This window comes from Dothidotthia symphoricarpi (genome assembly GCF_010015815.1).
Source record: "Dothidotthia symphoricarpi CBS 119687 unplaced genomic scaffold P153scaffold_9, whole genome shotgun sequence".
Lineage (NCBI taxonomy): Eukaryota > Fungi > Ascomycota > Dothideomycetes > Pleosporales > Dothidotthiaceae > Dothidotthia > Dothidotthia symphoricarpi.
Genome location: NW_022985016.1, coordinates 81,754 through 109,503, shown reverse-complemented (window position 1 = coordinate 109,503; position 27,750 = coordinate 81,754). Strand labels below are relative to the sequence as shown.

Genomic DNA, 27,750 nt, shown 5'->3' with positions numbered 1-27,750 from the left:
ACATTGTATATCTGTTCCACCTTTTGCAAAAAACACTCACTCCCAACCTTCATGGCTGACATGCACATTGCTGTTGTGTAATATTGTGTTATTCCCCACTACCTACTCTGTTGAGGCACACATCGACAAGGGACACCGATGATTTCAGTCCGCATATAGAAAGGATAGGCATCAAGATGACTAGTTCGATCAGTAAGGAGATCTCCTTGCATTTCTGGTGTATGGCAATTTGAGCCACACGTCTTGGCGGTACTTGGCGAGTGGGTATGTTCGGGTCCGCCCAAACGGATGAGCGGATTTGGCCATATTCGGCCAACCGCTGCAATGAGGCACGGTCAGGCAACCATCTCATTGAACCACAGTTCCAAACTTTCTCAGCACATGATTGATAATATGATCGGAGTTAAATCTCAGTCCCAAGCTTCTACTTCATGTTAAAGCCAGTTAAGTACTGATTCAAACTCCAGTCATCATTCATTCTCCACTCCACAACAACTCTCATCACATCTTATCATGGCCCACCTACAATGTTACTGCTACCCGGGTTTTGGCGAGGCCAAACGTGAAGAGCTCTGGTACAGCCAGGCTGTACGTGTTGGTGACCGTATCGAGATCGCCGGACAGGGTATGTTACAAGGACTTACTTCAAGTTCAAGAAAACAAACGCTTACTATTCCTTCAGGCGGCTGGGATCCAGAAACTAGCAAAATCCATGAGGACATCGACGACGAAATCGACCAAGCCTTTTCCAACGTGGAACACACGCTCAAACACGCTGGCGGTAAGGGTTGGTCCCAAGTCTACCGCGTCACGTTGTATCTCACCGACATCAACGAAAAATCCGTTGTGGCCTCCGTACGAAACCTGAAGAAATGGGCGCCTGATCACCGACCTATCTTGACTTGCCTTGGAGTGAATCAGCTTGGCTTGCCGGGGATGAGGATTGAGGTTGAGGTTGTCGCGCATGATGAGGAGGGTGCTAGGGCTGCTGCTGCTGCGAAGTCCTCGACATATTGAATCATTGCTGACTAGTACGGTAAGGGCATGAGAGAAATATGAGATTGACTAGGTAGACTTTTGAATGTATTGGATGTGCAACGTGCAACGGAAATTCAACCTCAACACTTTGCAACTCCTTCGCTAATTAGTCTATCCGAGGGTGTATACAAACCGAACACGTTGCCTTCCAATGCAGATTCAATCATGTGTGCCTGGATGGCTTGTAATCTAGAGTTAGCATAAGACCAAACACATGCATAGGTTTCTTCTAGTATTGTTCCACGTGTTCTTATATCGCACCCATGATCATGCAAACATTTCATCAAAGAATTTCCAGTCTGGGAAACTTGCGCACACTTTTAGTAGGGTCACGGACGTCAGTATGCTTATTGGTATCTTCCAAATTGCCAACCTTATAAATGATCGTAAAGATCTCTCTCTGAAAGACTACTCAGGCATCAAAGCAGTCAGAGTTCGAGAGACACGCTAACTTAGACACACTGATGTTCTGAGCTCACTGATCGCTGCAAAATGTGTCTCGAAAGTAAAGCAAAAGCACAGTGAAATCGAATGATCTTGATTCAGAGCGTCCACAGTAGAGTCGCATACAGATCGTAACTTCAACGAAAGATTACTTGAAACATACGAGATGTTCATCGTTCCTGAGTTGTGCGCCCGATTTTACCATTCTTCTGGTTCCTCCATGACTTGCAAGAGCCCGAAGGTGAGGAGTGTACAGTTCATATCCTGCCAAATCTTCTCCCATGGAGGTTGCCTTGCAGCATCACCCACAAATGTATTGATCAGTCTGTCTTCTCAAATTCCACATAGCGCTCGTACCCAACCGTGCTGCTAGCCCTCAGAATGTCGAACTCCTTCTGTGTAGTGCGTGGACCCACTTTGTATGGCCAAGGCTCCACAATGGTGTGCTTGTCCTTGAGCTGTAGCCCGCAAGACCTCGCATGCATGTCGATGCTGTTCTGGTACAAAAACAGGTCGAAGTACTTTTCCCAATTCTTGAACATGTCATAGCAAGCAGAGCGGCGGACAAAATGAGGGTGCTTTCCCAGATCATCTGCGTTGCGAATCTGTGCCAATCTAGATCTGTCGAGTGGCATGTACTTCTCCAGACGCATCATTGCTGTCGCCATGTCTGCTTTGACGCTCCCCGGTGACCGATTGTTATATTCCGTTTCCGCAGCGGCGTTGAGAAATAACATGAGAAGCGTGGCCTTGGGGTTTTGCGACTTGGGCTTGAGGAGGTCCGAGAATGTCTCAAGACAGATACGAGGTCCGAGGTACCCCATATCGCACATATTGGAGATCTATTAGGTCGTCAACAAAGGTCAGAGGTAGTGATAACTGAGCTGAAGATGCATGACGGGACCTACCTCGATACGATCGAACTTCGAGTAACCAATGTAGCTTGGTAACGATTGTGCGTTCACGTGGAAAAGCTCGAAGGAAACGTCGATTTTGTGCACCCGATGACAAAAGTCGAGCAGGAGCTTGCGGACGTAGAAGAAAAGAGCACCAAACTCATCCGCCGTCGCGGCCGGAGCGTATTGGACGTAATCTGAATAGAGCCATCCCTGTCGAGGGCTTGCACTATCTTTCATCGGCCAGTCTGATGTCTGGAAGAATGTTCTTTGTCAAGTCAGTGACGCGGATCAATCTTGTTAATAGCGACACCTACGGATTCGGCGTGTCAAATGAATTGAGCGAGCAGCCATATGGTAGAAGAACCCCTTCCTCGCGAAAGTACTTTTCTCCTTGGCGAAGGGCGGGAGACCACTGCAGCATAGAACGCTCGCGGTAGTCGACCCTCTCAGGAGCACATGTGACTCGCTGTCGGATCGTCCTGGAGTTCTCTGCTGTGAATTCTCCCGGGACATCAAGATACTTGAGGAGCTCAACCCAATTCTCTTTTGACAACATGAGACGCAGCTTCCGACCACCGATCGTGAACGTCTTTGCTTGTAGGGAGCCCTCCGGCTTGCTGTGAATCTTTGCGCAAACATCTCCAATTAATGGCTGGATATGAGATCGCAAAACTAGTACCATGTCAGCAGGGAGCAAGGCCGAGTACCAGAGGTGGATGATCATCGGCACAGCAGCTTCTGGGTCAAATTGAAGCGCAATCAGAAGCATGATAACGTTGCGCGCCACGACAACGAAATCTTTGTCGTTGATGGCAACAGTGCATCCACCCATATGACCTCCCGGTAGACCGACCACCGATTTGATGACATTGCGGAGATCACCAGATGCTGCAAAGAGCAGCGAAAAGTGGCGATCCTTGTCCGCGATACCTTCGTTGTCGTTCACCTGTAGGATGTCCAGCGCTGGCATGTTTCCCCACAGATACTTCGTTGTGCCAAACGGCACAGATAACGAGCTCCCAATGAAGGCAGGTTTCCGACCAGCTATAAACCAGTCCGGTGTCCAATGTTCTTTCATCAAGGCAGACTTGCACGTGAATCTGTGACGGGGCCAATCGGCGACCTGGCAATCTTTCGAGCAATACTACCCATATAAGCAAGGGTATAGCAAGCAAAGAAGAAATATAGAACAACCACTAAGAGCGGGAGCGGGGGTCGATAGTTGGCAATAACGCGAAGCTACTTACCTGAACAAGCTTGCATTTGCCGCACGCCAGTGATGCATGATTTGGACAAGGTGACAGTTCGCCATCAGCGCACCGATCGGTATTTGCACAGAGATTCGGATTGAGGAATAGCGACAGATCGGGTTCGTTAGGCGCCATGTTGAGGCTTTGGTGGAGTAACAGTTGTGAGAGGAATAATGCGAAAGTTCAGCGCCCCGCGATGAAGTTCTTGTAGCACCAACTAACAAAATAAGTGAAAGTGAGTTGGACCGAACCGGTTGAGAGGAACACTTGGAACAACTTGGTCGGATAAGGAAAGACCAAAAGTGAAAGAACTCGAACGAGGTGGAAACGGAATGCAAGCTGTCATCAAGATATGAAGGCGATTTTGAAGACACAGGATGACTTGGTCTACCTGGCATTAGTAGAGGTTGTGTCACTAACGTCCTCAACCAAGTCCCGTTACGAACTTTTGTATCATTCACACCATCAATGCACTGCCCACAACCATTGTTAAGTCCAATTTTGAGTGTTCTCGAGTGCGGGAGAAGGTTATATCGGCTGTCAGACTAGGCAAGGTGGAGAAAAGAAATGTGCTGAGCTGAGTTGAGTTGTTAGTCGAACTACGGGCTGACTGGATCCATACATATAGGCAGGCAAAAACAAGTGAGTGCTATCGTGTGAGAGATCAGACACGACAGGTAAAGACAAAATGATCGTACATTCGACGGAAGCTGCTAGAAACCATACTTGACTGTAGAAACCCTCTCCCATCTGTATTCGATGTGCATCGTGTTATCCTAAGCTGTTGTGTTGCATTCATCGTCTGCATGTTGCTACATGTGTCCCGCTAGCTGAATAATTGGCAGGTTGAGGTTTGATACGGTTTACTCATTGTCAAGGAGAATGAGTGGCTCGGGTTTATACAGCAGGAAATCGTGAATATGCTCGAGGACGGTCTTCCACTTCGAATTACCCCGTGACTCGATTTGATTTACAGCCTCTACCAAATTCTGATCTAGGGTTTGTAAGTTCTGAATTGAATCCATAGGATAGAGAGGATCAAAGGTGAGATGCGCTAAGTCGGCAATCTCTCGAATTGGTATATCCTGATAGCTGATTGGTTGGTTTCCAGTTTTGTATTGTTTTAACATGTCGACTCTGCTGGCCATCATTCTGATTTGTCGGCTACAAGACTCTTGAAATGTCGAATCAGGGTCATGATTCTCTGATTTCAAGCTGCAGAGGTTCGTTCCCGCGATTCCAAATGCGACAACTTGGAAGGCTGTGATCATCATAACCTCAGCGATAGCTTTGAATATGAGCGCATCAGGTTCCCAGTCAGATTGCAGTACGCGCTCATCCTCTGTGCAGCAAGGTATGATGTTAAATTCCAATAGGTCGACTTGTCGGCTGAACATATGCGTCGGAACGTATCGCCACGTTGGCCAGATCCAATGGCCATCTATGATGGCTATATCGAGTTTGAAGACCTGGGGTATGTCGGTTTTTGACAGATAATGTACAGTTTCAGCATGGAGTCTCCGGTTCGTAAGTAGGAGATCTATGGAATTGGTGGGTCTTGTTCCGCCTAGGTCCGGAACGCAAATAACTTGACGGTGGCCTGCGTTCCAGGCTGGTCTGCAGCGTTTGGCATCCTGAGGGAAAGTGGACGGAGCAAGCACAAGCTCAATAATGGTGGAAAGTACCTCGCTCGGAAGGTCAACGAGGCTTAGCATGGATTCGACTTTTGGTTAAGTTGGGTTCTGATTGAGGTTGTATTGTGTAGAGCGAAGGGAAGAGAGTTGCAGGAGGCAGAGAACTACCCCGCTCAAGCTAGCAGGGGTATCAAGCGAAGCGAGTCGCCCTGCGAGTGGTCGATGTTGCTTGCTGACTCTAATCACTATATCAGGCCAGAAACTACTGTGTTTTGTGTAGTCTGAAGTTGAGTGGTAAAAGTTTGAAGTGCATTTGGATGATCTATATATAGACGGGTTAATGGATCACCTTTTAGACTTCCTATAGAGAGCACTAGGAAACGATTTGTATCCGAGCAGATATGCACTTCAAAGATACTCAAAGATATTTGCATGGAAGAACACCCCTACAGCAACGTTTCAAGCTATAAACAATATTGATGTGTCTTCTAATTTTGACATGTAACTTCACCTAATTAAACTTTGCGTGACGTGACTCCGCATGTCTCGGCGTTTGCTACGCCGAGAACTGCTCATCTCACTCGGCTTCTAGGCTGTGTAAAAGTCGGACCATGACTAGAACAGCTCGTGGCCCCGTGATCAAACCATTTGCCACACGCAAACGACCAGAATCGATTCCCTTCCATCTGCCCGGCTTTGGTGCCGAAATTGGGCTGGTCAACGCAACACAGCTTGACGACGACTCGGTCATATTGCTGCCTGCTGGATACCACCTCGACCCCAACGAAGATGTCACGCTCTTTGCTAGGTGGCGAGAAGAGTGTAATGCAGAGCGCTGCTGGAAAACAAGGGCAGTCTACGAGCAAATCGGTCAGAATCACCCACACTTGGCACCGTGAGTCCGGTCTCATCTACAGATCCTTCTTATCGCTTTTTGCCGACTAAAACTAACAGATTCCTGCGTCGAGACCTATGGACGGCGTTTCCCGTCTTCGCAAAACCTTCAGGTCCTCCATCGAGCGAGTTCTTTTTAAGCATACAACCACTATGTACAGCGTCCCGTTGAACGCACCGTCGACCCGTATCATCCCCGCACATCAGCCTCTGATCTATCAATGGGCACTCCACTCGATCTCAGGCCCAATTCTTTGTCCATACCCACGACATCATCTTCGGTAACCTGGACATAGTGCATTGTTGGCTGTCTTCTGACAATCATCTCTCCCTGTTCCTCGTCAGCTTTCTTGACGCTGGCTTCTGTCGGGCGGAGAGAAACAGCTACATCATCGAGAGCGATAATTCAAGTCTTGAATGTCTCCACGTGCTCAGTCGACACGAGACACCGACTAAGCAGACTGACCTATTCCTATGCGGGTGTGTGGTGTACAATCTCATGACGGGAGATTGGCCGGGGAGCCGATTGGTGGGACGGTCCGGGCCGTCATCAGAGGCTGAATGTATGTGGGAAATCGTGCATAAGTGTTGGACTGGCGAATATGCTAGTGCGGATGAGGTAAAGAAAGCGGTGGTGGCATTCGTAGAGCACCTAGACTGGGCGGTGGAGGGGAGTGAGGATCTGAAAGGATCTGATGTTATGGATCTCTTTTCTGATTGAATACATGATCGAGTGCAAGGTGGTTGTAACTTCTGCAAAGCTATTCAAAGTGCCGTTTCAGACCAGAATTGTTACTCTTCGCCAATAACACGCTTTAGCATTAGCATTTGTGCGCCCTCTGGAACGAGACCGATCTAGTCAATGCACAGGCCGGGTAGGCGGTATCGCAACTGCCGCGGAAGCGTAAGCATACGACGCGCGGCCCTTCCACGCCTGCGAGAAGCCCGAAGAAGCAGGGCCGGGTTTATAGCAGGGCGACCTCCGTCGAGCAGCCATGAAAAGGGCAGAAAATCAGCGTTGGGGGTGCCGGCAGGGTTAGTGATGATTGCATAGTTTTTGTGGGACTTACTACGAAAACTGGTTGGGACTGCATTTTGTACTTGGAATGCGCTGAAAGTAGAGCACACAGCCGATTGGCTCTATGTTTATGACGATTATGTTAATCGACTTGCTTCTAATTCTAGAAGGCGGTAGTTTGGAAAATCGATGAGTGAGTACCGCAATGGTGTGAGAAAACAAAGATAATTGGAAGTCAGAATCACAATTTGTTTGGAGATAGTGCGCAAAAGGTTCCAACCTTGTGAGAGTGTAAATCTTTGAAAGGGCTTCGCATCTCGTCTATTGACTAGTAGATTACAAAGAGACCACATACACACCCTCAAACACATAACGTCTTCACCCGCCTGTACAACTCCAAACGACACCCAGCGAACAATCATAGAATCAGCAGATTTTCGAACCAAGAAGCTGCCAGAGTACTAGAAATCGGTGGAGTTTAGTGGCCTAGCTGAATTTGCTACGACTCACGGTATAGAACCTCATTTTGTAGACCGCTCGTGTGATGTCAAGCCTGCTATCATGGTACTATACTTCGCCAAGCTTCGTGCCATGCCTAGTCTCGCAGCTGAGATAGCGTACTGCCCGGCGGCTAATTAGCCAGGTATAAATCTGGCTGAGGGCCAACGAGCTATGGCGAAAATCGAGGGTTGGGACGAGGAGGATGAGGAGGTGGAGGAAATAGCGGCTGTAAGCGTAGGGAGTAAGAGCGTAAGTCAAAAAGTGCATCTTCAATGGCGGTGTCCTCAAGCCAACGCTGATATCGGTTGATTCATACTGTATCCTTGATAGAGATCGCCACTGCTACTCGTCGCCGCTCTTCTCGCAGCTATTTGGGGGATGTCCAGTGAAGGAAGATGTTACCTCAAAACAAGGCAACCTAGCAAAGTGACAGAGATTGTCTTCGTAGCTATAAAATTCAAGGCAGACGAACCTCATGAGTGGGAGACATCTCATCCGTATCCCTCTGACTACCATATGTGCCGGGAGAAGACCGAGACTTCTCTTAGCCGCACTAGTACTTTGGCTCTGGCCAACTGCGCATCGACTCTGCTTCAGTCATGCTCTGGTCCTCAGAGTAGGTCGGGTTTCCCCAGTGAGCGCAGGTGGCCTTGAAGATGACCGCCATCTCCAAATATACTGAGTTCTTGTCTTCGCCCACGACATCCTGGCGGATGGGGCACTGCTCCGTCTGATCGTTACCCTCTTTGTTGCCAAACACTATGTAGTAGATGCTACAAAGAATATCGCGCGGTGAACCCGTGATAACTGAAGACGTTCGATAAACGTGGTGTGGTATGTTGCGGTGTGATGATTGAGAAGTCTTGTGGAGGCTGAGATATAGCCTGGCGATGACGTACAGACCCTCAATTGCGAAGAAGCTGCCTCCGCACATTCGGTATCTGATTTGTTCTAGAGTGTTCTTGCTAGAGTACATTCCAGTCAATATGGCTGATCCTGACCAATGGGCCTTCAACAGCCCACAGTGAAGACGACACTGAATGATACAATGAGCATCTGCGTGCATTGCAGTGGTTCGGGGAGCCAGCACTGCAACCTACAACTTCGAAAAATAGGTTCACGCAGATTTCTATAATCCGCAGGTAGATCTCACAGCTCAGATCGATTGAGCATGCGCTGGGCTTCTAGATATTGGTTCGCATGGTATTGTGTCGAGTCTCCGACCCCGCAGTGTGGGGCAGTCGGGCGTAGTCGGTAGATTTGTCGCGCCAGCTTTTTTCAATGTTGGATTTCCTCCATTTCATTTAGCATCGCGATGTGTTTTGACCGAGTGGGCTGTCTGACATTGGGCGATGTGTGGTGGTAAGAGAGGGGAGCTTTGGGACGTTGATTGGGTGATTACATGACGACCTCGGCTGCGAAAGGCGACGTGCGCACGAGAACGACCAAAATTCGCGATTTGAGTAGGCGGGCGCCACTTCTCGGGGCTAGGGACCGTTTTCGTCAACAAAGAAGTGGAGCAAAAGATATGGAATAGTCGGTAGCCGCCTAGGTAGCGCGATGGACAGCGCGCAAGGTGGCGGCAATTGCAAGAAGACATCACAACGCCTCAGCCAAAAGATGTAGCAAGCGAGAATCTAACAGCTGTGTATGGAATAGTAACCAACCAAGCTTTGCCGAGAAAGCTTGACAGAGATAAGAGTGGAGTGCTCGAAGCTTGCGATTAAGCCACAAATGGCAGCTCGCATCGGCTCGGAGGCGGCCTATCGCAAGGTCATGACGCGGCGCCGATTATGCGCAGGGTTTCTCATGATATAAGCCATTGGCGCACGACATCCATACGACTGCCACCCCTCCCTCCACCATCTCCGCCATACCGCAACCATGGGCAAAGTCGAGGAGCGCTCACCGTCCGTCTACAGCGAGGGCGTCGGCCATGCGCCCGTCAAGCGCGAAAGCGGCATTCTGTCCAAGCTACGCGCCTTCGAGGCCAGAATGGATGCAAAACTCGGCATCGAGTCAGAAGCCATCAGCAGAAAACTACCCGAGGACAAGGGTCACGTGCCATGGCACCACCAGCTGAATATGTTCTTTCTGTGGGCGTCTGGGACGATGAACACTTCGTGTTTCGCCACTGGGTTCCTGGGATGGGAGTTTGGCCTGAGTAAGTAATTGTCATGTTATTCGAGTGTACTGCGACTGATCTCGTGGTTTTCAACTCGCAGCGCTCCGCCAGTCCATCATCATCACCATCTTCGCCTCCATTCTCGGTGGCGCTGCGACAGGCTTCGCAGCAACTTTTGGCGCACCGACTGGTCTGCGCCAGATTTCTGTGTCGCGATATGCATTCGGCTGGTGGCCAAACAAGGTCATCGCGGCACTCAACACCATCGTGCAGATTGGCTGGGCAGCCGTCGCTTGCATCACGGGCGGTCTGGCGCTGACGGCTGTGGCTGACGGCCACATCTCTCTGATCGTTGGCATCGTTATCCTCGCTGTGGTCGCTACGATCATTTCATTCTTTGGACTCAAGGCTATCCTCATATACGAACGATACGCCTGGTTCGTCTTCTTCATCATCTTCATTATTTTCTTCGCCGAAACTGCGAAATATACAGACAACAGCACCGCGACTGAACTCAAAGGCGCCGATCTCAGTGGGATGGTTCTGAGCTTGATCGCCATCGTGTACGGCAGCTCAGCCTCGTGGCAGACCATGGCTTCCGACTACTACGCTCATTACCCTGTCAACGTATCCCGCTGGAAAGTCTTCTTGATGACAACATTCGGCATTGCGATTCCCACGTCAATCGGTATGATCGCAGGATGCGTCGTCTCCTTCGGCATGAACAACCGCGCAGACTGGAAGGACGTCTATGAGACCGACGGCCTCGGCTTCCTCATCCAAACCATGTTGTACCCGCGCGGCTTCGCAAAGCTGATCCTCACCCTCCTCGTACTCTCCGGCATCAACGTCAACGTCATCTCCATCTACAGCGCCGCCATCTCGTGCCAGCAGTTTTCGCGCCCGTTCGCTCGCGTGCCCCGCTTCATCTGGGTGTTGTTGTGCTTTGCTGCGATTCTCGGCCTCGCCATTGGAGGTCGTGAGCAGCTGAGCGTCTACCTTCAGAATTTCCTCAGTCTGCTCGGATACTGGTCCACGCAGTATTTCATCATTCTGTTCAGCGAGCATGTCATTTTCCGAAAGATGAACTTCGACAATTACGATCTGGATGCGTGGAATGACCCGAGTCGCTTGCCGCTTGGTATTGCTGCTGGCGTTGCTTTTGCGATTGGCATTATCGCCTGGATCATGGGCATGGTCGAGACGTGGTATGTGGGGCCACTGGGAAAGCTGATTGGATCTGGCGGCGGCGATATCGCGAACGAGTTCACTTTCATCATCACCGGTCTCGTTTACATACCAGCGAGATTTCTCGAGAAGAAGATTGTCGGTAGGTAAACGTGAGTACAAAAGTTCGGATATAAGCATATGTATAAATTCCTGCCAAGTATTTCTAGCAACAACGATATTCCTCCATGTCTTCTCGTCAGTCTCATGCATCCTATTCGTGAGCATCCTCTTTCTGGACAGACTCACCAGCAGCCAAATTTTCTTCAATTCATGTTCCATTGTTCAACTCGTGCTTATCTTCCGGCCTCGAAAGCTGTTCTAATGTCCATTATTTGGCCCGCATTAGCTTCTCCCTTCAAAGTGTGATACGTCATTCTATGCACAATCTTCGGTCGTAGCACTTCCAGGCCATATTCTCGTATTTGAATTCATTTCTCCGTATTGATACTCTCACCGTTACTACCGCTCATCTCACCTCCAATCAAGGTACGAGGGGAGATAATCTTCCTTAAAATTCACGCGAGAGATGACTAAGAGGCGATGGCTTACAAGGTAACAAACCCTCAACACAATTGATCCTGTTTGATACTGAATGAAGATATCATCACAAACATCTGGGATATGGCAAGCTTAGACGTAGTCGCGTGCTATCTGCGAGAGAGCTATATACCCATTTGAAGAATGAGTAGGTTATTGAGTAAGCAAAGGAAACTCGTTTGATATTTTTGTAAGGGCCCTTTGCTACAGAGAACCACCGCTAACAGTAGTGAATACGATGATCAAAGCTTCACCTTGTACTATTGACTCCCATTTGATTGTCTCTTACGATCTACAAGATCTCACGAAGTAAGAACCTCAAGACACCGCCTGCGTATGCCGATTCCTTTGGAAAGAACTTTCCCGTCTCAATTGTGTACACCCTCAAGGCAGCTAAAGACGGAAACAGTTTCACACCTCGCCTGGAAACATCCACCAAATCAACGAGGTTTACGTGTATTTTCTCGATTTCCTAACGACGATTAGATACAGTGAAACTAGATATCAACCAGATACATACCTTTTTGCATTCCGGAATAGTCACGGGCAACGGCTCGATAAACACAGCTATACAAAGTTTGTGCCAGTTCTCAATATCCGAAACGTCGGTTCCATAAAGGCTGTTGAATTGAATGACCAAGGCATCTTTGAATGCTTGACGAGCTTCGTGACGTTCGTCGTCGTCCCGGTTCCAAGCGAAGAAGTCGCACATCCGATAGAATTCCTCTGCCACACCTTGTTCATCGTCGTACGCGAATCCTGGATATCGCGCAAAGAAGGCAGATATTGCATCTGAGTCCTGCTGTGACTTTTGTCGCCGATGCTGGGATGCTTGTTGCTTCTTCCTTTTCTTTACCGCAAAAAAAAAAGAACATCAAATAAACCTCCAGTCGGAAACGTTACGATTTGCTTCTCTTGAGAACACTCACTTTCTTGCCTCCAGGATGGCGAGCATTGTGTGTTGGGTCTCCGACATGGTGAAATCTACAACTCGTACCATACGAGCAGGAGCCAGTGTCCCGAAACTGATAACAGATTGGCTCGGAACCATTGCGCGTTGTGGGGGGTACCATCACGAAGAATATAGCAAGTTCTAGTGATGAAACTGAGATGAGAACCAGAGTCAATAAGATATATTGTGTTGGCCACGAATGGCTTGGCTGCAAGCGCTTCCCTTTCAATAATTTCACGTGCTGTTTGACTCTCTTTCCAAAGTGCTTTTCATCTTTCGATCACTCTACTTGTGCGCTATCGGTCTCTGGTCAGTATCTAGCTTCAAAAGAAATTTACCTCCCGTTTATAGCTGTATTTCCAAACACCTCGACTCGTCGAAGGGGCTTTACACGGTTGTGGCTAGCGACCACGTACGGGATTCTCACCCTCTGTGACGTCCTGTTCCAAGGAACTTGGACCGCTGCCGACACCAAAGCGCCCTCTGCAAATTACAACTCGGACCCCAAAAAGCGCGTGTGTGCTCAGCTTTTCCTGCACGGCCGATGTCCTGGGAGTGTCGGTCATCAGTGTAGGGGTTCAATGCAACGATATGGCATAGCTCCGATTTGGGAAGCTTCTTCTCTCTAAAGATGAGACACCCTCAAACATACCCAAATTCAAGCCCTGTTATTTTTGAACACTAAGGTCGAACACGATCTAAGTATTTTTGGAGCGTCATTGAAGAAGTCTCGCCATATGCGGTCGATAGTAAGATGTACTTCAGAAAACACTTGAGCGGTGGACATAATTCTCTCCTCTACCGTAATCACGCTGTTAATAGGGACTACACGAGGTACGGACTTTTATGATAATGATAATTTGGACACATTCACCGCACCGATGTTCAAGATTCATAAGCCAGATGTGACTTGTCTCTAAGTTGAGTCGAGTAAATCATAATGGACCACAAGAGCCCTGGAATCATTGGGTACTCGAGTAGTACCAATGGTGATACATATGTGTTCTGGTAGTTCAATGATGACAATCTCTCGCTAGCGCAAGCTCTTACAACCCCCTGTTATTTCACAGCAAACCCAACACTGAAGTTGTGTATTGTATGGTTCGTGATACCAGCATGGCCGAGATACATTATCTACTTCAAGATACTATCACTACGTCATGGGGTAAGATTTTGACATGTATTGTATTCTTAGCAGACTTTCCACTTTCGAATCTCGTCAACCCCTGTTGAATAGCTGGCGAGTCGAGAACTGGCGTTGCAAGCTTCAACACAAATAGTTCTTTAAATTTAGTGTTTCGACTTGTATTTAACTGTGGGCTCAAGTTCATGATGCGCTCAACGCAGTGTCCAAACGCTAGGACGAATTGGTCAATTACGACAGTTGCCCAACGCAATATCCCAAAACGGTACTTCTTGCAACATGCATTGGCCATCGTGTATATTCCGAAAATGGATGAATGTCACCAAAACTGTTATTCACAGACCCAAATTTTTGATGATGTTGAACACCGGCCCAAGTTATCGACAACCAACCTAGATGACTAGCCCTATGAGTCGACAAGAGCGTATTCAGAGGGCAGAGACGACTCTGGGATACATTTTCACCGACAAATATATCCTTGTTCGGGCACTCACATCACCTGGAGTAGAAGAGAGGGATCATGACGGGAACAGAGTGCTCGCTCGGTTGGGAAAGCCACTGATCGAACTTTACGCAATTCATAAGAAGCTTCTGGTTGGGGCTTCAGCAGGTACACTTGAAACTGAGGGAGAATGGTCAATTCTTAACGGATTACAGATGCAATGGACGAGAGCTCGTCCAAGGCTCTGACTATGACAAGACATGAAGCAATCGCCAAGAATTCAGGTCTAGATGCACAAATAGCCTACTGTCCACGGCAAGCAAGAGCTTCACCTAAGACGTTAAGCTTAGCTATCCGCGCATTGGTAGGAGCCATATGGCTGGATTCCGCAAAGCGGTTTGATGTCGTGTTCCAAGTCATGGATAGACTAGGGTAGGTCTTCTCTAATATGGGGGCACGATTGCATAAGCTAACTAGTCGTGGTTTGTGTTAGCCTTTCGGTAGAACAGCAGATATGTCCCCATCCAAAGGGTCTCCCCCGGACCGACGGGAGTCAAAGGGGCAATCCGAATTCTGTCTCACAATCTGAGGACTTTCAAATGGGCCTCTTTGTTGATCTCGATCTTGCTGGCGCAAGTTTTACTTGTGGTACTTCCAGCGAAGCTGCACATGAGCCATGCAATTCGACAATGCATTCCAGTGGCACTGAATACGTCACTCACGCAGTCAATGCTCTTGATGGCACAATGCAAATGTTGACTCATTGCGACTTCCAAGAAACCAGTGCACAGCGTAGACCAGAGTTCGAACACTGGAATAGGGAAGGAATTTCACCGTACGAGATCGAGCAAGTTTCTCATGCTCATCCACGAAACAATACGCAACTCGCAATGCCGTATACATTCGAGTCGGCCGAGCTACTAGGGGGAAAGCAGGACACATCGCGAGTAGACAGGGTTTCAAGCGCACTCCACACTGGAAATAAACCTCTGGGAAGGAAGTCGCAATGGGAGAACACAGACGCTCCAAAACGCCACAAGAAAACAGTCAATGATGGGATGGCTGTAGAGTGTTACATCTCGGAAGAAAAGGCCAAATACGAGCGTTTGGCATTGCAGTTTCCAGCTCGGATCTACGTTCTCCCAGAATCGATGTTTGCAGACAACATCGTGGGAAAGGATGAGCACCTTAGTATCGCTAGATGTTTGTTCGCAGGAGTAGGCAGTTGCGAGTCACTTGTAGTCCTGCAAGCTTGCCTTATCCACGGTAGAGAGAAGGTTCCGGAAGATGAAGTCGATCCCTTGCGCCCACTTCCTCTGGCGCAGAGGATACAGATGATTGAGAGCCTTGGAGCAAAAATCGCGTACTACGAGCTTCTGCGACGATGTCACATCCTCAGTCTCTACAATGAACACGCAGCTGCCGAGCTTATACAAGATGATCCATTCATCGTCCATACAGATGAACGATGCTTCTCCGTAAGCGGACGAAAGTGCGGCAATCCGCGGAACCGTGCTGCAGCGGAGATAACGCTTGCAATGTCTGGAGACCTGCAGTATACTGCGCTAAACCAACCGGGTTCAGAAAGAGTGTATTCCAAGTTCAAGAGATATCGGAAACTTGGAGAACGTTTTCGTTTGCTGACTCATACGTTTGGGTCTGGAATGATGGGGCTATTACCGCCGTCGTCGCCTGACCTGACAACAGTCACCATGACAGATGACATGTAAGGCAGCGTCGTCCTTGCAGAACAGTACTGACAAAATCTTAGGCTTCTGCGACTACCAGACCCGGTCTTCAAACATCTTATCAAGGTCATCGATCAAAATCAAGGAGACAAATTACGCCAATTTGCAAAGGTGGTCGAAAAAGTTATGGCAACTATGTTTTCCAGCGCACTCGGTAAGACTGAGCCGTTTGCGATCGAAAGCGTAGACAAAGAGAAGATGTTGAGTCTTCCTAAAGGCTCAACACAGCTGTTGATCCTGATCTCTTAGGGTTTACAACATATAAGTTGTTCTAAGACTGGCAAGTTGTGCTTTGAAGTCTTTGAGCCGGCTTTGGTCCAGGCATATAGTGCGCCTCTCGGTCACGGAAAGAATTGAGAATGAAACAAGACTCTACTTGGCAGAACAGTAATAGTCTTATAGATTTATAGACTGCATCAAACTCATACTAGACGCAAACAAACCACGATGATAGTAAAGACATTCCGCGCAAGGATGTCCGTAGCTGTTATGCTAATATAAGTCCGAACTTTAATTCATTTTATTGCGACTCATCCAAAGTCTACTATAAGGAACTACAACCGGTTGTTGAGACACCTATTGCACACTTTTGTGTTGCATGTCTTGCATAGATTCACAGCCCGTAGCTTGTCGTAGCAGACGGAACATGTATCATCAATATCCGTGGAGCGAGACATCACCTTCCACTGGTGCACGCAACCACCTCTATCGTCCGCATCCCTTCCTGTCTCGTCATTGGTGATAAGACCACTTACGACAGTAGCTAAACGTAGGTTTATGTAAGCGGCGACTTCAGCTACAGTATCAGGCTCGGACATCTCGAGACGTTCTGGCATGGCGATCTGGTGTGCGATACTCGAAGAAAGTGCAGTGGGAGTACGGCTGTTGCGTACAAGTCGTTCCTCATGCCACTGAGGACAGGCACACGATTTCCAGGGGGCGGCGCACTTGTAACAGAACTGGGCACCGCAGCGGCAACTACTTTCCATCAATCTTCTCGTTCTAAAACATTATAGTGTATGAAGGAACCTGGAATTGGGACTTACGACATGTGGAAGCACCCAATATCCAGCTCAACCATAGTGCGACACCTATAGCAGCGCTGCCATCTCTTTTCTTCGGCTATGCCTATCAATTGTTTCACAGTGTCGTCTTCAGGGCAAACTCCCCTGTGCTCTTTACTCTTGCAACCAGCGCACGTCTTCTCATTGCAGACACAACACGTCGCAATGGTCGCTTGTATATCTCCTGGTGGTATGAATCTTGCGCAAGAGCGGTTGCTGCAGTACGTTGGATTCGGTGTATCTAACTCTTCCTCTTTCTCCTTGTATCTCCTCATCAGCTCAGGGGTGAAGAAGTGAGCACCAGCAGATAACGGGATACGAACTCCACAGCAGCGTGGTGGGAAAAGCGTTGTGTCTGTAAGAGATGTCCCGAACAAGCCGGTAAGACATGTTCGGCAATAAGCATGAGAAACCATGTCGTTTTGTCTCTTGCACGTCAGTTCAAGGACGTCAAATCGTGGCTGGAATTCCATGCAAGCGGAGCACATCACGTGCGTGATGTGATTGTCCAATATGCTTGAATCCACCTTTCCCTTGCCTTTACCCGTATAGCTAGGCGAAGAATCGGAGATACTAGTGTTGGAATTCTTGATAATTCGGAAACCGTCTTCATTGTCCCCAATGTTGTATGGACGTATTGATGTATGCTTTCCACCGCTCAGTGTATACTCGCCTGTTGGTGATACCACACGGTTCATATCGTTGTTGAAGTTGATATTTTCAGTGTTGAAGCTGAATTGTGGCGCTGCAGTTGCCTGGAAAGCATGGCCGGCAAGTTGACAAGCCATCTCGTGGTCGCGAGAAACTTGCCTTTCGTCTTCGAGTAGTCTTGTAAATTGGCTCCTGTTTACATTGTCCATTCTCAGAAGGTCAAGAGCATAGACCTGATCGTTCAGCAGGTTGAGGACCTTTTGGTGCTCGGCTATCATGATCTGAAATACTGCGTACAGTTCGTTTCGATCACCTAGGCTATGAGCAATCTCATCAATGTCCTGGAGCTGCAACTCCAATGCCACCTTGGCGGAGGCTGGGTCCATACCAACGATAGCCATAATTACCCTTGTGAATAGATAAATCTCTGTCAACGTAGATGCAGGTTGTTTGTGAAGAAAGTCGGTTCAATGAAAGGAAAAGCAACCCCGCTACTGACGCATGTTTTGGTTTTCGTCGTGTCGCTTTGGCATGGCTGCACGACGATCGTCCGTGTCTCATTGGTGGAAAGCCTGGAGATCCCCACGCCACTGAGTTCATACCAAGGAAGCAGAACTCAGAATGAGGCAGCGAGCATTCTTTCACACGCGTTATTCTGTTTATGTTTGACTTGAGCATCATTGGATCAGTTGCTTACAGTATCTACATGTCATCCGTTCACACTCACCGGAAGTTTGTACTGTGAGTTGGTGATGGTGTGTTGAGGGTGGAGAAAGAACTTTGGTAACTTGAGTGAGATAGGACATAAATCAGTGTTTTCTATCACATACACGACATTTGGGTTCAAGGAACGCCAAATAGCCTACACGAACTATTGGTCGCTAGTATCATACGAAGACATGATCTGGTGACCCTGGCTACGTTCATCTGCTCGAGTCGTTCTCTTCTTAGCGTGTGCAAAGAAAGGACAACCTCCCTGAACCTCTCAACTCCTAGCCACACGTCCCTCAGAAGCTGGCGACAGAAAGCGTTTCCGACAAATAACCTCCCAGTCGTGTCTATGGCTGTACTAGGTAGACGTTCAGCGGTATGACCACAGACGTCGCGCAACAAAGATTCGCGTTTGGAACGCAGTGATCATGATTTACTGCCTTGAACAAACACTGACTATCGAATGTGAATAGGAGACTCAACAGAACCTGTAGAGGTAAGGCTATAATTTAACCTGGTATTCGGCGATCTGTAGAATGTGAACATTGTGGCGACGAGCATCATATGCGTAGCTTCCGCTGGAACAATGATGTAAACACCTAGCCAAGCGAACTTGGGTGATATGGCAGCGATAAGAATGACAGGAAGCTATGCGCTATTGCCATGGTAAGGTTGAAGACACAGGATGTTAAGTTGTTGTCTCGACACTTTAATAACCCAAAAGCTCTATGCCTGGTGTATACGCAGCTCTCGCCGGTAGGGCTTGGTATTATGTCACAGGCTGTAACCCTTGCATAACATGGCGATAGCTGAGTGGCTCTTGTAAGCGGGGTAAACTTCACATGTGCTTTCATCAGCTGTTGCCTATATATTAGGAATCGTCCCAACTATCATGTTCTCTTTACTGAACTCACCTTGATTGTGATCATTCTGTCAGCCTCGAACGATTTCCTACTTTTCTCAATAATGGCCAAGAAAAAGGAAAGGAAAGGGAGAATCGTGAAAACCGCCACTGACCCAGAGCTTGCTTTCGGAGAAATAGCTATAGTGGAGGATATGCCTACACCAGAAGAGACACATGTGGTAGAAAAGACGAGTGCAGTAGAGAAACCTCTAGCCAAATCAAACTCGAGAGCTCATCCCAGACCACAGAGACCAAGAACATCGTAAGACTGTACTATCGTAAATGAACCGAAAGTCTCAGGCTGATTGCCACTTACAGCCCGTATACCAGCTGTCGAGTTGTTCTGCATATCGGTCCGAATGCAGTGGTTCACTATGTTCCGAAAGATTTTGTCCATTTTCCACAATGGGTCAAGCCTAATCGATGGGGAGAAATCGCCCTCCCCGACGTCGATACAGACACGGGTCATACGCTGGTTCATTATCTACACACCGGCACCTATCAAACACTCAATAATGGCGCCTTTTCTCCCAAAGAAGAGGCGCGCGCCGAGTTCAAACGAGCTCTCTCGACCTACGTCATGACGATTACTTATGACTTGCTCGACCTTCAACTGCTCACGATGCGTGAGATGGAAGACCAGGGTGCCCAAATGGATATCTTCGAGATGTTTGAGGCTATCAAGGAAGATTTCGCAAAGCTTGATCCGACTACCTGGTTCTACGAGTACTTGCATCGGAAAGCTCGAGCGGCGTTTGAAGAAGACCACACTGTGTTTACAAAGAACGTTTTCTTGGAATCTTTGAATAACGCAGCTCTGAACAAATTCATGCTGATATGTGTGGTGAAGCTCTACGACGACAAGGTCTCACGCATGCTTGCCACAGACATTGAGTGCTCTCGAGCGAATAACAGAGGTGTACAACAAACCATTCCGGAACAGGGAATCACGGTCTACAACGACGACGTCGTTCCTCTTGCTCATGAATCTTCTGGCGAAGAACCCTCTATTCAAGAAGGTAACGAACAGCCTCCCTTGTCAATGGAAGAGTCTTGTGCATCAAGTTCTCCGTTTCCAGCATGTCCAATGAATGTCTGCGCGAAGGAAATTATATCCCTCAAACAGGTCTCTGTCTCTGGATGTTTGCTTCAAAAACGCCTTGCCGAGGTGCAGAACAAAAACATCAAAATGGAGGAGTCGGTTCTTCTGAAGCCAATCGACCAGGTCCAATTGGATGACGCAAGTGAGTCAGCATGTCGGTATATAGATTTTCAACCCCCGGGGAGAAGGAATCGCTGCTGGTACTCAGGCTCTTCCCAGAACACCACCGTTAAGACTCATCAAAAATCACCAGTTCCAAGATCTCTAGAACAATGGTATGAGTCTACAGAGGAGGGAAACATCGAGAACGGGCAGGTCAGCAATGAACCGAGTGCCCGTAGTGAACTGCATCCACCCACGGCAGCTGAAGACGGAAAGGTTACTCCAGTTGCAACGGAAGAATTCGAGGAACTGGAGGTGCCCACCGACACAAGTGATTCAGATATTGAAGGCTGGTATGATAGTCCAAAAGAGGTCTCCTTGCGTAGCTAGCTAGTTCGTGTCATTGATTTGAGCAAACCAGTGTCGAACAGAGTTGTCACCCTGAATGGCCTTCAGCATTGATACCTAGTGATGTTACACGAAATTACTGGTGATAATCCTGTACTTGGTTGAGCCCTCTCGGTTTGTGTAAGACATGCGGCTCCGTCAGTAGCTCACGCTGACGCTAAGAAAAGCCGCAATGTGGGGCCGGAGGGAAGCTGCAGAGGTGCCTAGCGTAATTGTAGCCTGCCTAGACGCGAGACGGAGCACCATTTCTAGGCATCGAAATTGAAATGAAAATGGAAATGCGGTGCGATTCAAAAGGGAGTGGCTGATGAAGGACGACGGCCTTCATACGTGCGAGGGCGCGCTGTAGCGTAAAGCTTAGAGTTGGACACTACAAGGACATTACTTCAATGTCACATTAGTACAACTCAACAGAAGACTATAGGTATAAGAAGTGATTGCGAAAGATTTTGAGTTTCCCACATTGCTGTAAAGCTGCGTTATGATTTTGTCAGCATGTCTTTGAAGCGCCTTCTAGCTTAGCGCTAGAATGCGCGCTCCCATGTCAGGCACTAGTCTTCAGTCGGATGTTACGATGGCTATCCACTCATTGTCTCATCTCTAGCGCCATCGATGATGTCGGGCATGCAGCACGGGATCCAAATCAAACCTTATACAAACCTTGGTCGATCACCTCTACCGGTATCCGTTTGCCTCGGAGAAAGTCCCTTGAGGGCTACGGCGCATGAAGAGATAACAAATCATCAGAATCTTTGCTAACTCGGACTCCTAAGTCCATGGACCAGTTTCAAGTTTGAAGGGGCCGACCATAGCTCGTGCCACGCATTCAGCTCTCGCCATACTTTCACAAGAACAATCAATTGACGTCTGGGTCTTCGTGGACAGATTGTATCGCATCGACTAAGCGGCAAAATAGCTCAGGTGATATGAGCTCCGAGGGGGGATTCCTAGATTATCGAAAGATGGCGTGAGTGACGGCATTAGCATACCTACACAAACGAAAACATCTGGCTCACGCCATGCCCCTTGCACACGGACCTGCAGAGATTTAGGTGCGGGACGGTAGCAACGTTCGGAAGTTTCCTTGAGCAAAAACCAAATTTACGCAACGCTCCCGGCTGGAGCGCTAGTCTCCGTGCGGGTGTCGGCTGGGCTGTTCGCCGCCCCACATTGACGCATCGTCCCATCGTGATCCCTTTCTTTATCTGCTACACGTTCGACTGTGCGGTTTAGGACATCTATCTCATGTCATTTCGCGCTTGAGCTTTTCAAACTGGTTCCTTGGCTCGGGCTTACTACTACAAATCATCATCTAGGCAGCTGTGCTGTTTATACCCAGTGGAAAAGCTAATAGACCAATCGATTCGTATCAAGTTATTACAATGCAATTGACCAATCTTTTTCTGCGAATATTGCTACGTTGGAAGTAGTCCCATTGTGTAAGGATGCCGAGCAGAACCATCTCAGTGGTAACCTCGGTCATGACCATGCGGAAATTTTATGTAACATGGTTTCGCCATTGCGCTGCCTAGTCATGGTTGCCACGTTGCGCTCACGTTGGAAATTCTATTGCGGACAAGACCTGAAGGTACATAATGCATTTCATCGGTAGCTGATTGGTATGATTATCATCTGGTATACTCAAACATGATGAGCAAAACAGTGATAATTCATCATCTCTTTACTGGGTTAGCCCTGATTACTATGGCATTGCGTCTTCTTTGCCGACAGATTGTATTTCACAAGTTCAACTTCGGCGATTATTGCACTATGGTCGGCATGCTATGCGCGGCTGCACGCGGTGGTATAATCCATGTTGTCCTAGTCTGGGGCACTAACAACATGTCTTCCCAAGCTCGAGCCCAAATCGATTTCACCCCAGAAGAGATCTATCGAAGGACAATTGGCAGTAAGCTCACCATCGCGAACCGTCCAATATACAACTCATAGTATGCCGTTCAGCGAAGCGCTGCCTGCGTTCGAAGAGATTTGCTGACAATAATCTAGTCTCTGGTTGCAGAAGCTGGTTCTGTTACACTTTTTCGCTCGCAACTTTCATCCTCAAGATAGAAGCAGTCGCTACATTCTCTGGTCGTATGGCTTTGTGTTCCTGTCGACTTGGATCGCTGCGCAGGTTGTCGGTTTCACCGAATGCGATCCGTTCAACCTCTATTGGCAGGTCTCTCCTGCGCCTGGTCAGTCAAGTTCTTCCATACGTAATTGAATGCACGCTAAACACATCCCAGGCAAATGCGTTCAGGCACAGGTTCAGCTAGTAGTACTCGGAGTGTTGAATATTGTAAGCGTTATGACCATCTGTTTATTCATAGTTCCCTTGATAGCTCCGTGCTCTTGTGGCATTTACTGACGTTCGGAACCCTTGTAGGTCACTGATTCCATGTTGCTGGTATTGCCCTTGCCTACGCTCATTTCCTTGCAAACACCATGGCGTACCAAGATACGGCTGTACATTCTGTGTGCACTCGCTATGTTCATTATTGCAATCACGATTATTCGGCTCCCTATAAATGCCATGAACGCAGCTGTGCAAGCGAATCGAACGATATGGGCGAGTACGGAGCTTTTGACAGCGGCCATAGTTGTCAACGCGCCCACACTTTATGGTGCTATCAATCACTGGCGACAACGGTGGCAAATCAAGGCCAATGCGTCAAGGGCACGTCGAGATGACTTTTCCAACACACGTACAGCGGAGAATTCTGCAAGACTAAGATTTACTCATCCAAACGCAATCTACGACGATGTTGATGATGACGATAATGAGTTGATGCTCCGCGCACCTGACAAGACCAGTGCGAGACAGGAAAGTACAACCCAACAGTACCTGAGCCAAGAAGGCATAGTAATGAAACCCCTCGAGGTATCTTACTGTGAGCTGGGGAAACTGGACGCTACTAGATCAAACGGGAAGGCCTTGTGCGAGATCATATAGTCAGCAGTATAACAATGTTGTCGAAATTGTGCCCAACCTTGTATAACGCCGGAAAAAAAAGTTTATGTGCCATCTACCTAGCGATGTAAAGATTGTGAAAGATAGATCTTTGCTTATTATGTTAATCTCAAGAAACGTAACTAATGCTGGACGACATTCCAATATGTCAAGGTGCCACGAGAGAAAGATTACTTGAAACAGCAGGTAATACCACGTAAAGCCAACATAAACTAAATCAACAGCTTGAATATGTGACTCTTTGAAGTTTCTTGTAAAGATTCGTAACATTATATAATTGTTAGTGTTTTCATTGATCACCGCAAGGAGCCTGTGATCAATCACCAGGAGACGTTTTCCTGATACAAGGTTCTTTACCCGCTACTATTCATCCATCGATGAACTTGTCCCCAAATCTTTTCGCTGTTCTTTTCCATGAACGACATGTGTCCATTCCCCTGAATACCAATTTTACTGAGCTCCAGGTGACTAGCCTTCGCGCAACCCGCTTGTTTCAAGAACTCTACGGTACAGTAGTCATACGGCGCGTGATAGCTGGCTTCCCCAGTCACCGTAAGGATCGGCAAAGGCGCCAGATTGGCGAGCTGTCTCGGGGCTGGAAGTGTTGCTTGCAAGACGCAAGGAATTGTTGCGTTATCGACGGTTTGGACAGGTGGTGGTACCACCTGTCTCACTAGGTCAACGAGAGGGTCCTTCACAGGGGGTGAGTAGGTCATAGGAATATCTGTCAACCCCCATTGTCGGGCTGAGCCAGAACTAAAGACTGCTTCCTGGAAGGGTGGGCCGGTCGGTTCGAGGAGGATGAGGCCCTTGGTGAGATTGGGGCGGGCGTCGGCGATGACTAAGGGCATCAATCCGCCTTGGCTGTGACCAAGCAACCACACGGGACTGTTAATGAATTCCAGAAGCTGTGCTCCGGCAGACTGTACTGTTTTCTGCTGATACGTAGCGTTGGAAATGAACTGGACGTTAGAGGAGTAGAATGCGTCAAAAATAGGATCGCCCATAACGCCTGTTCCGGGCCATTGAGTATGAAGCTTGGCTTGAGGCCATAGATCATATCGCTCGGGTGCGGTGAAGCGTTGCTGTATGGTTTCGGCTGAGTATGTGGATGGCGCCGACGCACCGACGCGAGGCGCCCACGCTGACCTTCCGCGAAAAGTTTGATCTACAATGTAGACAGTATGGCCGGCATCAAGGAACTGCGACGTCCAGGATTTTCCTCCGTCTGGCTTGTTCAAAAAATTGGTACCAGTCTGACCCTGACCATGGATGAGGACGATTGGGTCTGTCTTGTTGTGTCGTGTCAGAACGGGTGATAACTTTTCGACGTACATCTGGTCCTTGAAGATATGCCCACCGTTACCATCGTCGCTGTATCCGCCACCAACGTAGAAATATGTGCGGATTGCTGCAACTTCAAGGCCGACATTGTAGCTGCTTTGTGCAGATACTATGCACGTAAAGAGCGCTAGAAGTTTCATGAACATTGTAGCAGGTTGAGAAGAATTGTGAGTTGATGGAAACGCAGTTGGGCGATTTGGGAGAATTAAGGCCTCGACCTTGATTGTTCGATGTCTTCCTAATGTGGAAGAGATCCGAAATGAAGGCCGTGATGAGGAAGCTCTGCACAAAAGTCTGGTTATCCTTACACTGCTTGTGTCGATCTTATTGGCAATTTAAGCATCCTGCTTCGGCCCCACAATTGCTTACCCCCTGACTTAGGGTTTTTTCTAGCCGGCGAAGTAAGATACAACTGAGGCACAGTCAAACGGCGGAGACAGAAATAACAACCGATTCCTGTGTGTGGACTGCCCCATTCTTATTGATTACAAACTTTTTCGTTCTTCAGTACTACTCATAAGTTTCCCCTCGCCTTAGCTCTTGACTCAGCGCCAATGTTCCTGTTCCTTGAAATCCTCCGATAAATCTGCAAAGGCTGCATTTTAATCTCTTCGCAAAACTGCCATGTCTAAGTTGGAAAACCTAGCCTGGGACCTTGCTTGCAAGGCGTGTGAAAGCGACAACACTATACTTTTCGAACAAGCCTGCTTGACAACTGCAAAGAACGATCTTGACTGGTTCTTCCTACGAGTTCTTCGGATCGCGATCGGGCACGAGGCCAAAGCTATTCTCAATCATATGATCAGTTGTGGCGTCGATGTCAAGACCCTGCGACCGTCGGACGTTGCCACTAGACCAAAACCATCAATCGCATTGCTGGAATTCCTGCTGTCTCATGGCTGGGATATCAACTATCGGCCAGATAAATCGCCAGGTTCTCAACCTTTTCTGTGGTTCGTCACGTCAGATGATGCTCTGGTCAAGTGGTGCCTTGACCACGGCGCTAATGTCAGCACGCCGAAAGGCTCGCGCTCTTGCGATCCGATTCTTGAGACTTGTGCGAACTCAGGCAACCTCGCGTCATTCAAGCTCTTGCGCTCAAAAGGGGCGCCATTAGGGCGCCGCACATTACACAAAGCTGTCGAAATGGCTGCGTGGGGCCACACCGGCTCGAGCAACCCAGAGAAAGACACCGAACAGCAACGGCAATGCAGAACAAAACATGCCGAGCATATAATGATGGTGCGCTATCTGCTGAATGTTGTCGGCTTAGACGTTAATGCGCCTGACCGGCCACCCGGTTGCAAAAAGGGCATGCACAGCGCTTGGGGAACGCCCATCTGCTATATCCCAGGCTGCGGCATGCCAGAAAGGGATGCGCGCGAGTTGACTTGGTTGCTGCTTGATCGAGGCGCGGATCCAGCTCCCGCGTTGCAGATCGCGAAAGAAGATGGCAATGCAATATTTGCAGAGGATGTCAACGCTTGGAAGGCACAGAAAGGCTCCGAGAAGGAACAAAAACCTAAGCACAGTTGCTGTTTGCAGTAGCTATACCCGCTTGCGTAGTAGCTTAAGCAGTTACGAACCTATTATATATAAGTAAACAGGTATTATTGCTAGATAGATATTATTGCCTATTAGCTAAATTAAGGCTTAGCATTAGATAAACTTCTTATAAATATTACAAAAATTAGATATTATTGCTAAAACTTAGATATTATTACTAAAGCTAAAATATTATTACTAAAGCTAAAATATTGTTACTAAAGCTAAAATATTAATACTAATTATAAAAATATTATTACTAAAGCTTAAGTATTATTACTAAAGCTTAAGTATTATTACTAACTATATAAATATTATTACTAACTATATAAATATTATTACTAAATATATAAATATTATTACTAACTATATAAGTATTATTGCTAAAGCTTAAATACTATTACTAAAGTTTAAATATTAATACTAAATACGTAAATATTATTACTAAATAAGTAAATATTATTACTAATATCTAAATATTATTGCTAAATACGTAAGTTTTTCTACTAAAAAGAAGATTCTTATCTATTAATTAAATTCTAGTTTTATATCTTAGTAAGTCTTTAAATTAAATACTTATAAAATTACTATTTCTTTTATATCTATAATTTCTATATATATAATCTAATAATATATTAATATATTTTAGAAATTCTAAATAGATCTATTTTATTCTAAATTTTATAAAGTAAGCCTAGTATACTAGCTACTACTAAGATCTAATAACTCTAAAAATATATATAAATATAAAAATATACTTTTATTTATACTAATTTTAAGTTTAATAATAATTAGATTAATATATTTATATTTTTAAGACTCTAATTCTTTATTACGTAAAGAAAAATTATATTATTTAAATATAAAGTTATTATTAGAGAGTTCTTTTTAAAATAGTAATATTAAATTCTACTTTCTTAATAATACCTTCTTCTTAGTTTCTATATTACTACTTTTTTAAAAGTATCTCTTCTTCTTTAGTAATAAGTAATATTTAATATTAAGTAACTATCTCTTTATAGAGTAACTTAAGGCTTATATTCTTTACGTAATTTCCTACTCTTCTACTATTAATTAAGAGCTAGTTCTCTC

General features: G+C 47.1%; 12 protein-coding genes across 12 annotated transcripts, besides 4 other annotated features; 7 read left to right on the top strand and 5 right to left on the bottom strand.

Moving 5' to 3' along the window:
* Nucleotides 1-327: 327 nt before the first annotated feature.
* On the top strand, nucleotides 328-1,258 carry P153DRAFT_314862 (YjgF-like protein). Its single transcript, XM_033664932.1, has 2 exons — nucleotides 328-625; nucleotides 683-1,258. Exons 1-2 carry the CDS (start codon nucleotides 514-516, stop codon nucleotides 1,015-1,017), a joined length of 447 nt encoding a protein of 148 aa, XP_033524108.1. The 5' UTR covers nucleotides 328-513; the 3' UTR covers nucleotides 1,018-1,258.
* Nucleotides 1,259-1,670: 412 nt separating this feature from the next.
* On the bottom strand, nucleotides 1,671-3,766 carry P153DRAFT_430843 (uncharacterized protein; the record flags this gene model as incomplete). The annotated part of the gene is made up of 4 exons (XM_033672861.1): nucleotides 1,671-2,324; nucleotides 2,391-2,646; nucleotides 2,696-3,525; nucleotides 3,629-3,766. 4 exons carry the CDS (start codon nucleotides 3,764-3,766, stop codon nucleotides 1,803-1,805), a joined length of 1,746 nt encoding a protein of 581 aa, XP_033524107.1. The 3' UTR covers nucleotides 1,671-1,802.
* Nucleotides 3,767-4,053: 287 nt separating this feature from the next.
* Nucleotides 4,054-5,364, bottom strand: P153DRAFT_366225 (uncharacterized protein). The gene has a single exon (XM_033668002.1). The coding sequence runs from the start codon at nucleotides 5,344-5,346 to the stop codon at nucleotides 4,495-4,497; it is 852 nt and encodes a 283-aa protein (XP_033524106.1). The 5' UTR covers nucleotides 5,347-5,364; the 3' UTR covers nucleotides 4,054-4,494.
* A 512-nt stretch (nucleotides 5,365-5,876) lies between these two features.
* On the top strand, nucleotides 5,877-6,880 carry P153DRAFT_430841 (uncharacterized protein; the record flags this gene model as incomplete). The annotated part of the gene is made up of 3 exons (XM_033672860.1): nucleotides 5,877-6,160; nucleotides 6,220-6,314; nucleotides 6,456-6,880. 3 exons carry the CDS (start codon nucleotides 5,877-5,879, stop codon nucleotides 6,878-6,880), a joined length of 804 nt encoding a protein of 267 aa, XP_033524105.1.
* A 1,035-nt stretch (nucleotides 6,881-7,915) lies between these two features.
* P153DRAFT_222724 (uncharacterized protein) lies at nucleotides 7,916-8,861 on the bottom strand. Its single transcript, XM_033662642.1, has one exon. It carries the CDS (start codon nucleotides 8,742-8,744, stop codon nucleotides 8,232-8,234), a length of 513 nt encoding a protein of 170 aa, XP_033524104.1. The 5' UTR covers nucleotides 8,745-8,861; the 3' UTR covers nucleotides 7,916-8,231.
* Nucleotides 8,862-9,529: 668 nt separating this feature from the next.
* On the top strand, nucleotides 9,530-11,295 carry P153DRAFT_430839 (uncharacterized protein). Its single transcript, XM_033672859.1, has 2 exons — nucleotides 9,530-9,842; nucleotides 9,904-11,295. The coding sequence occupies exons 1-2, from the start codon at nucleotides 9,563-9,565 to the stop codon at nucleotides 11,139-11,141; spliced, it is 1,518 nt and encodes a 505-aa protein (XP_033524103.1). The 5' UTR covers nucleotides 9,530-9,562; the 3' UTR covers nucleotides 11,142-11,295.
* A 567-nt stretch (nucleotides 11,296-11,862) lies between these two features.
* Nucleotides 11,863-12,042: a sequence feature (Protein overlapping with rRNA (P153DRAFT_422521, KAF2129715.1) was converted to a misc_feature.).
* A 48-nt stretch (nucleotides 12,043-12,090) lies between these two features.
* Nucleotides 12,091-12,369: a sequence feature (Protein overlapping with rRNA (P153DRAFT_422521, KAF2129715.1) was converted to a misc_feature.).
* A 130-nt stretch (nucleotides 12,370-12,499) lies between these two features.
* Nucleotides 12,500-12,643: a sequence feature (Protein overlapping with rRNA (P153DRAFT_422521, KAF2129715.1) was converted to a misc_feature.).
* A 97-nt stretch (nucleotides 12,644-12,740) lies between these two features.
* Nucleotides 12,741-13,037: a sequence feature (Protein overlapping with rRNA (P153DRAFT_418347, KAF2129714.1) was converted to a misc_feature.).
* Nucleotides 13,038-14,062: 1,025 nt separating this feature from the next.
* On the top strand, nucleotides 14,063-16,300 carry P153DRAFT_418345 (uncharacterized protein; the record flags this gene model as incomplete). The annotated part of the gene is made up of 4 exons (XM_033672166.1): nucleotides 14,063-14,276; nucleotides 14,324-14,540; nucleotides 14,602-15,834; nucleotides 15,880-16,300. The coding sequence occupies 4 exons, from the start codon at nucleotides 14,063-14,065 to the stop codon at nucleotides 16,103-16,105; spliced, it is 1,890 nt and encodes a 629-aa protein (XP_033524102.1). The 3' UTR covers nucleotides 16,106-16,300.
* Nucleotides 16,301-16,734: 434 nt separating this feature from the next.
* On the bottom strand, nucleotides 16,735-17,420 carry P153DRAFT_314851 (uncharacterized protein; the record flags this gene model as incomplete). Its single annotated transcript, XM_033664931.1, has 2 exons — nucleotides 16,903-17,420; nucleotides 16,735-16,834 (listed from the first exon to the last, which is right to left on the bottom strand). Coding segments are annotated over exons 1-2 (606 nt in total), but the record flags the coding sequence as incomplete, so codon positions are not given.
* A 1,776-nt stretch (nucleotides 17,421-19,196) lies between these two features.
* Nucleotides 19,197-20,780, top strand: P153DRAFT_396065 (uncharacterized protein; the record flags this gene model as incomplete). The annotated part of the gene is made up of 2 exons (XM_033671451.1): nucleotides 19,197-19,448; nucleotides 19,505-20,780. The coding sequence occupies exons 1-2, from the start codon at nucleotides 19,249-19,251 to the stop codon at nucleotides 20,778-20,780; spliced, it is 1,476 nt and encodes a 491-aa protein (XP_033524100.1). The 5' UTR covers nucleotides 19,197-19,248.
* A 1,665-nt stretch (nucleotides 20,781-22,445) lies between these two features.
* P153DRAFT_314846 (uncharacterized protein) lies at nucleotides 22,446-23,774 on the top strand (the record flags this gene model as incomplete). The annotated part of the gene is made up of 4 exons (XM_033664930.1): nucleotides 22,446-22,747; nucleotides 22,806-22,993; nucleotides 23,045-23,097; nucleotides 23,185-23,774. The coding sequence occupies 4 exons, from the start codon at nucleotides 22,446-22,448 to the stop codon at nucleotides 23,749-23,751; spliced, it is 1,110 nt and encodes a 369-aa protein (XP_033524099.1). The 3' UTR covers nucleotides 23,752-23,774.
* An 85-nt stretch (nucleotides 23,775-23,859) lies between these two features.
* On the bottom strand, nucleotides 23,860-25,410 carry P153DRAFT_366221 (alpha/beta-hydrolase). Its single transcript, XM_033668001.1, has one exon. The coding sequence runs from the start codon at nucleotides 25,257-25,259 to the stop codon at nucleotides 24,123-24,125; it is 1,137 nt and encodes a 378-aa protein (XP_033524098.1). The 5' UTR covers nucleotides 25,260-25,410; the 3' UTR covers nucleotides 23,860-24,122.
* A 140-nt stretch (nucleotides 25,411-25,550) lies between these two features.
* Nucleotides 25,551-26,713, top strand: P153DRAFT_366220 (uncharacterized protein). The gene has a single exon (XM_033668000.1). It carries the CDS (start codon nucleotides 25,738-25,740, stop codon nucleotides 26,659-26,661), a length of 924 nt encoding a protein of 307 aa, XP_033524097.1. The 5' UTR covers nucleotides 25,551-25,737; the 3' UTR covers nucleotides 26,662-26,713.
* Nucleotides 26,714-27,750: the final 1,037 nt, after the last annotated feature.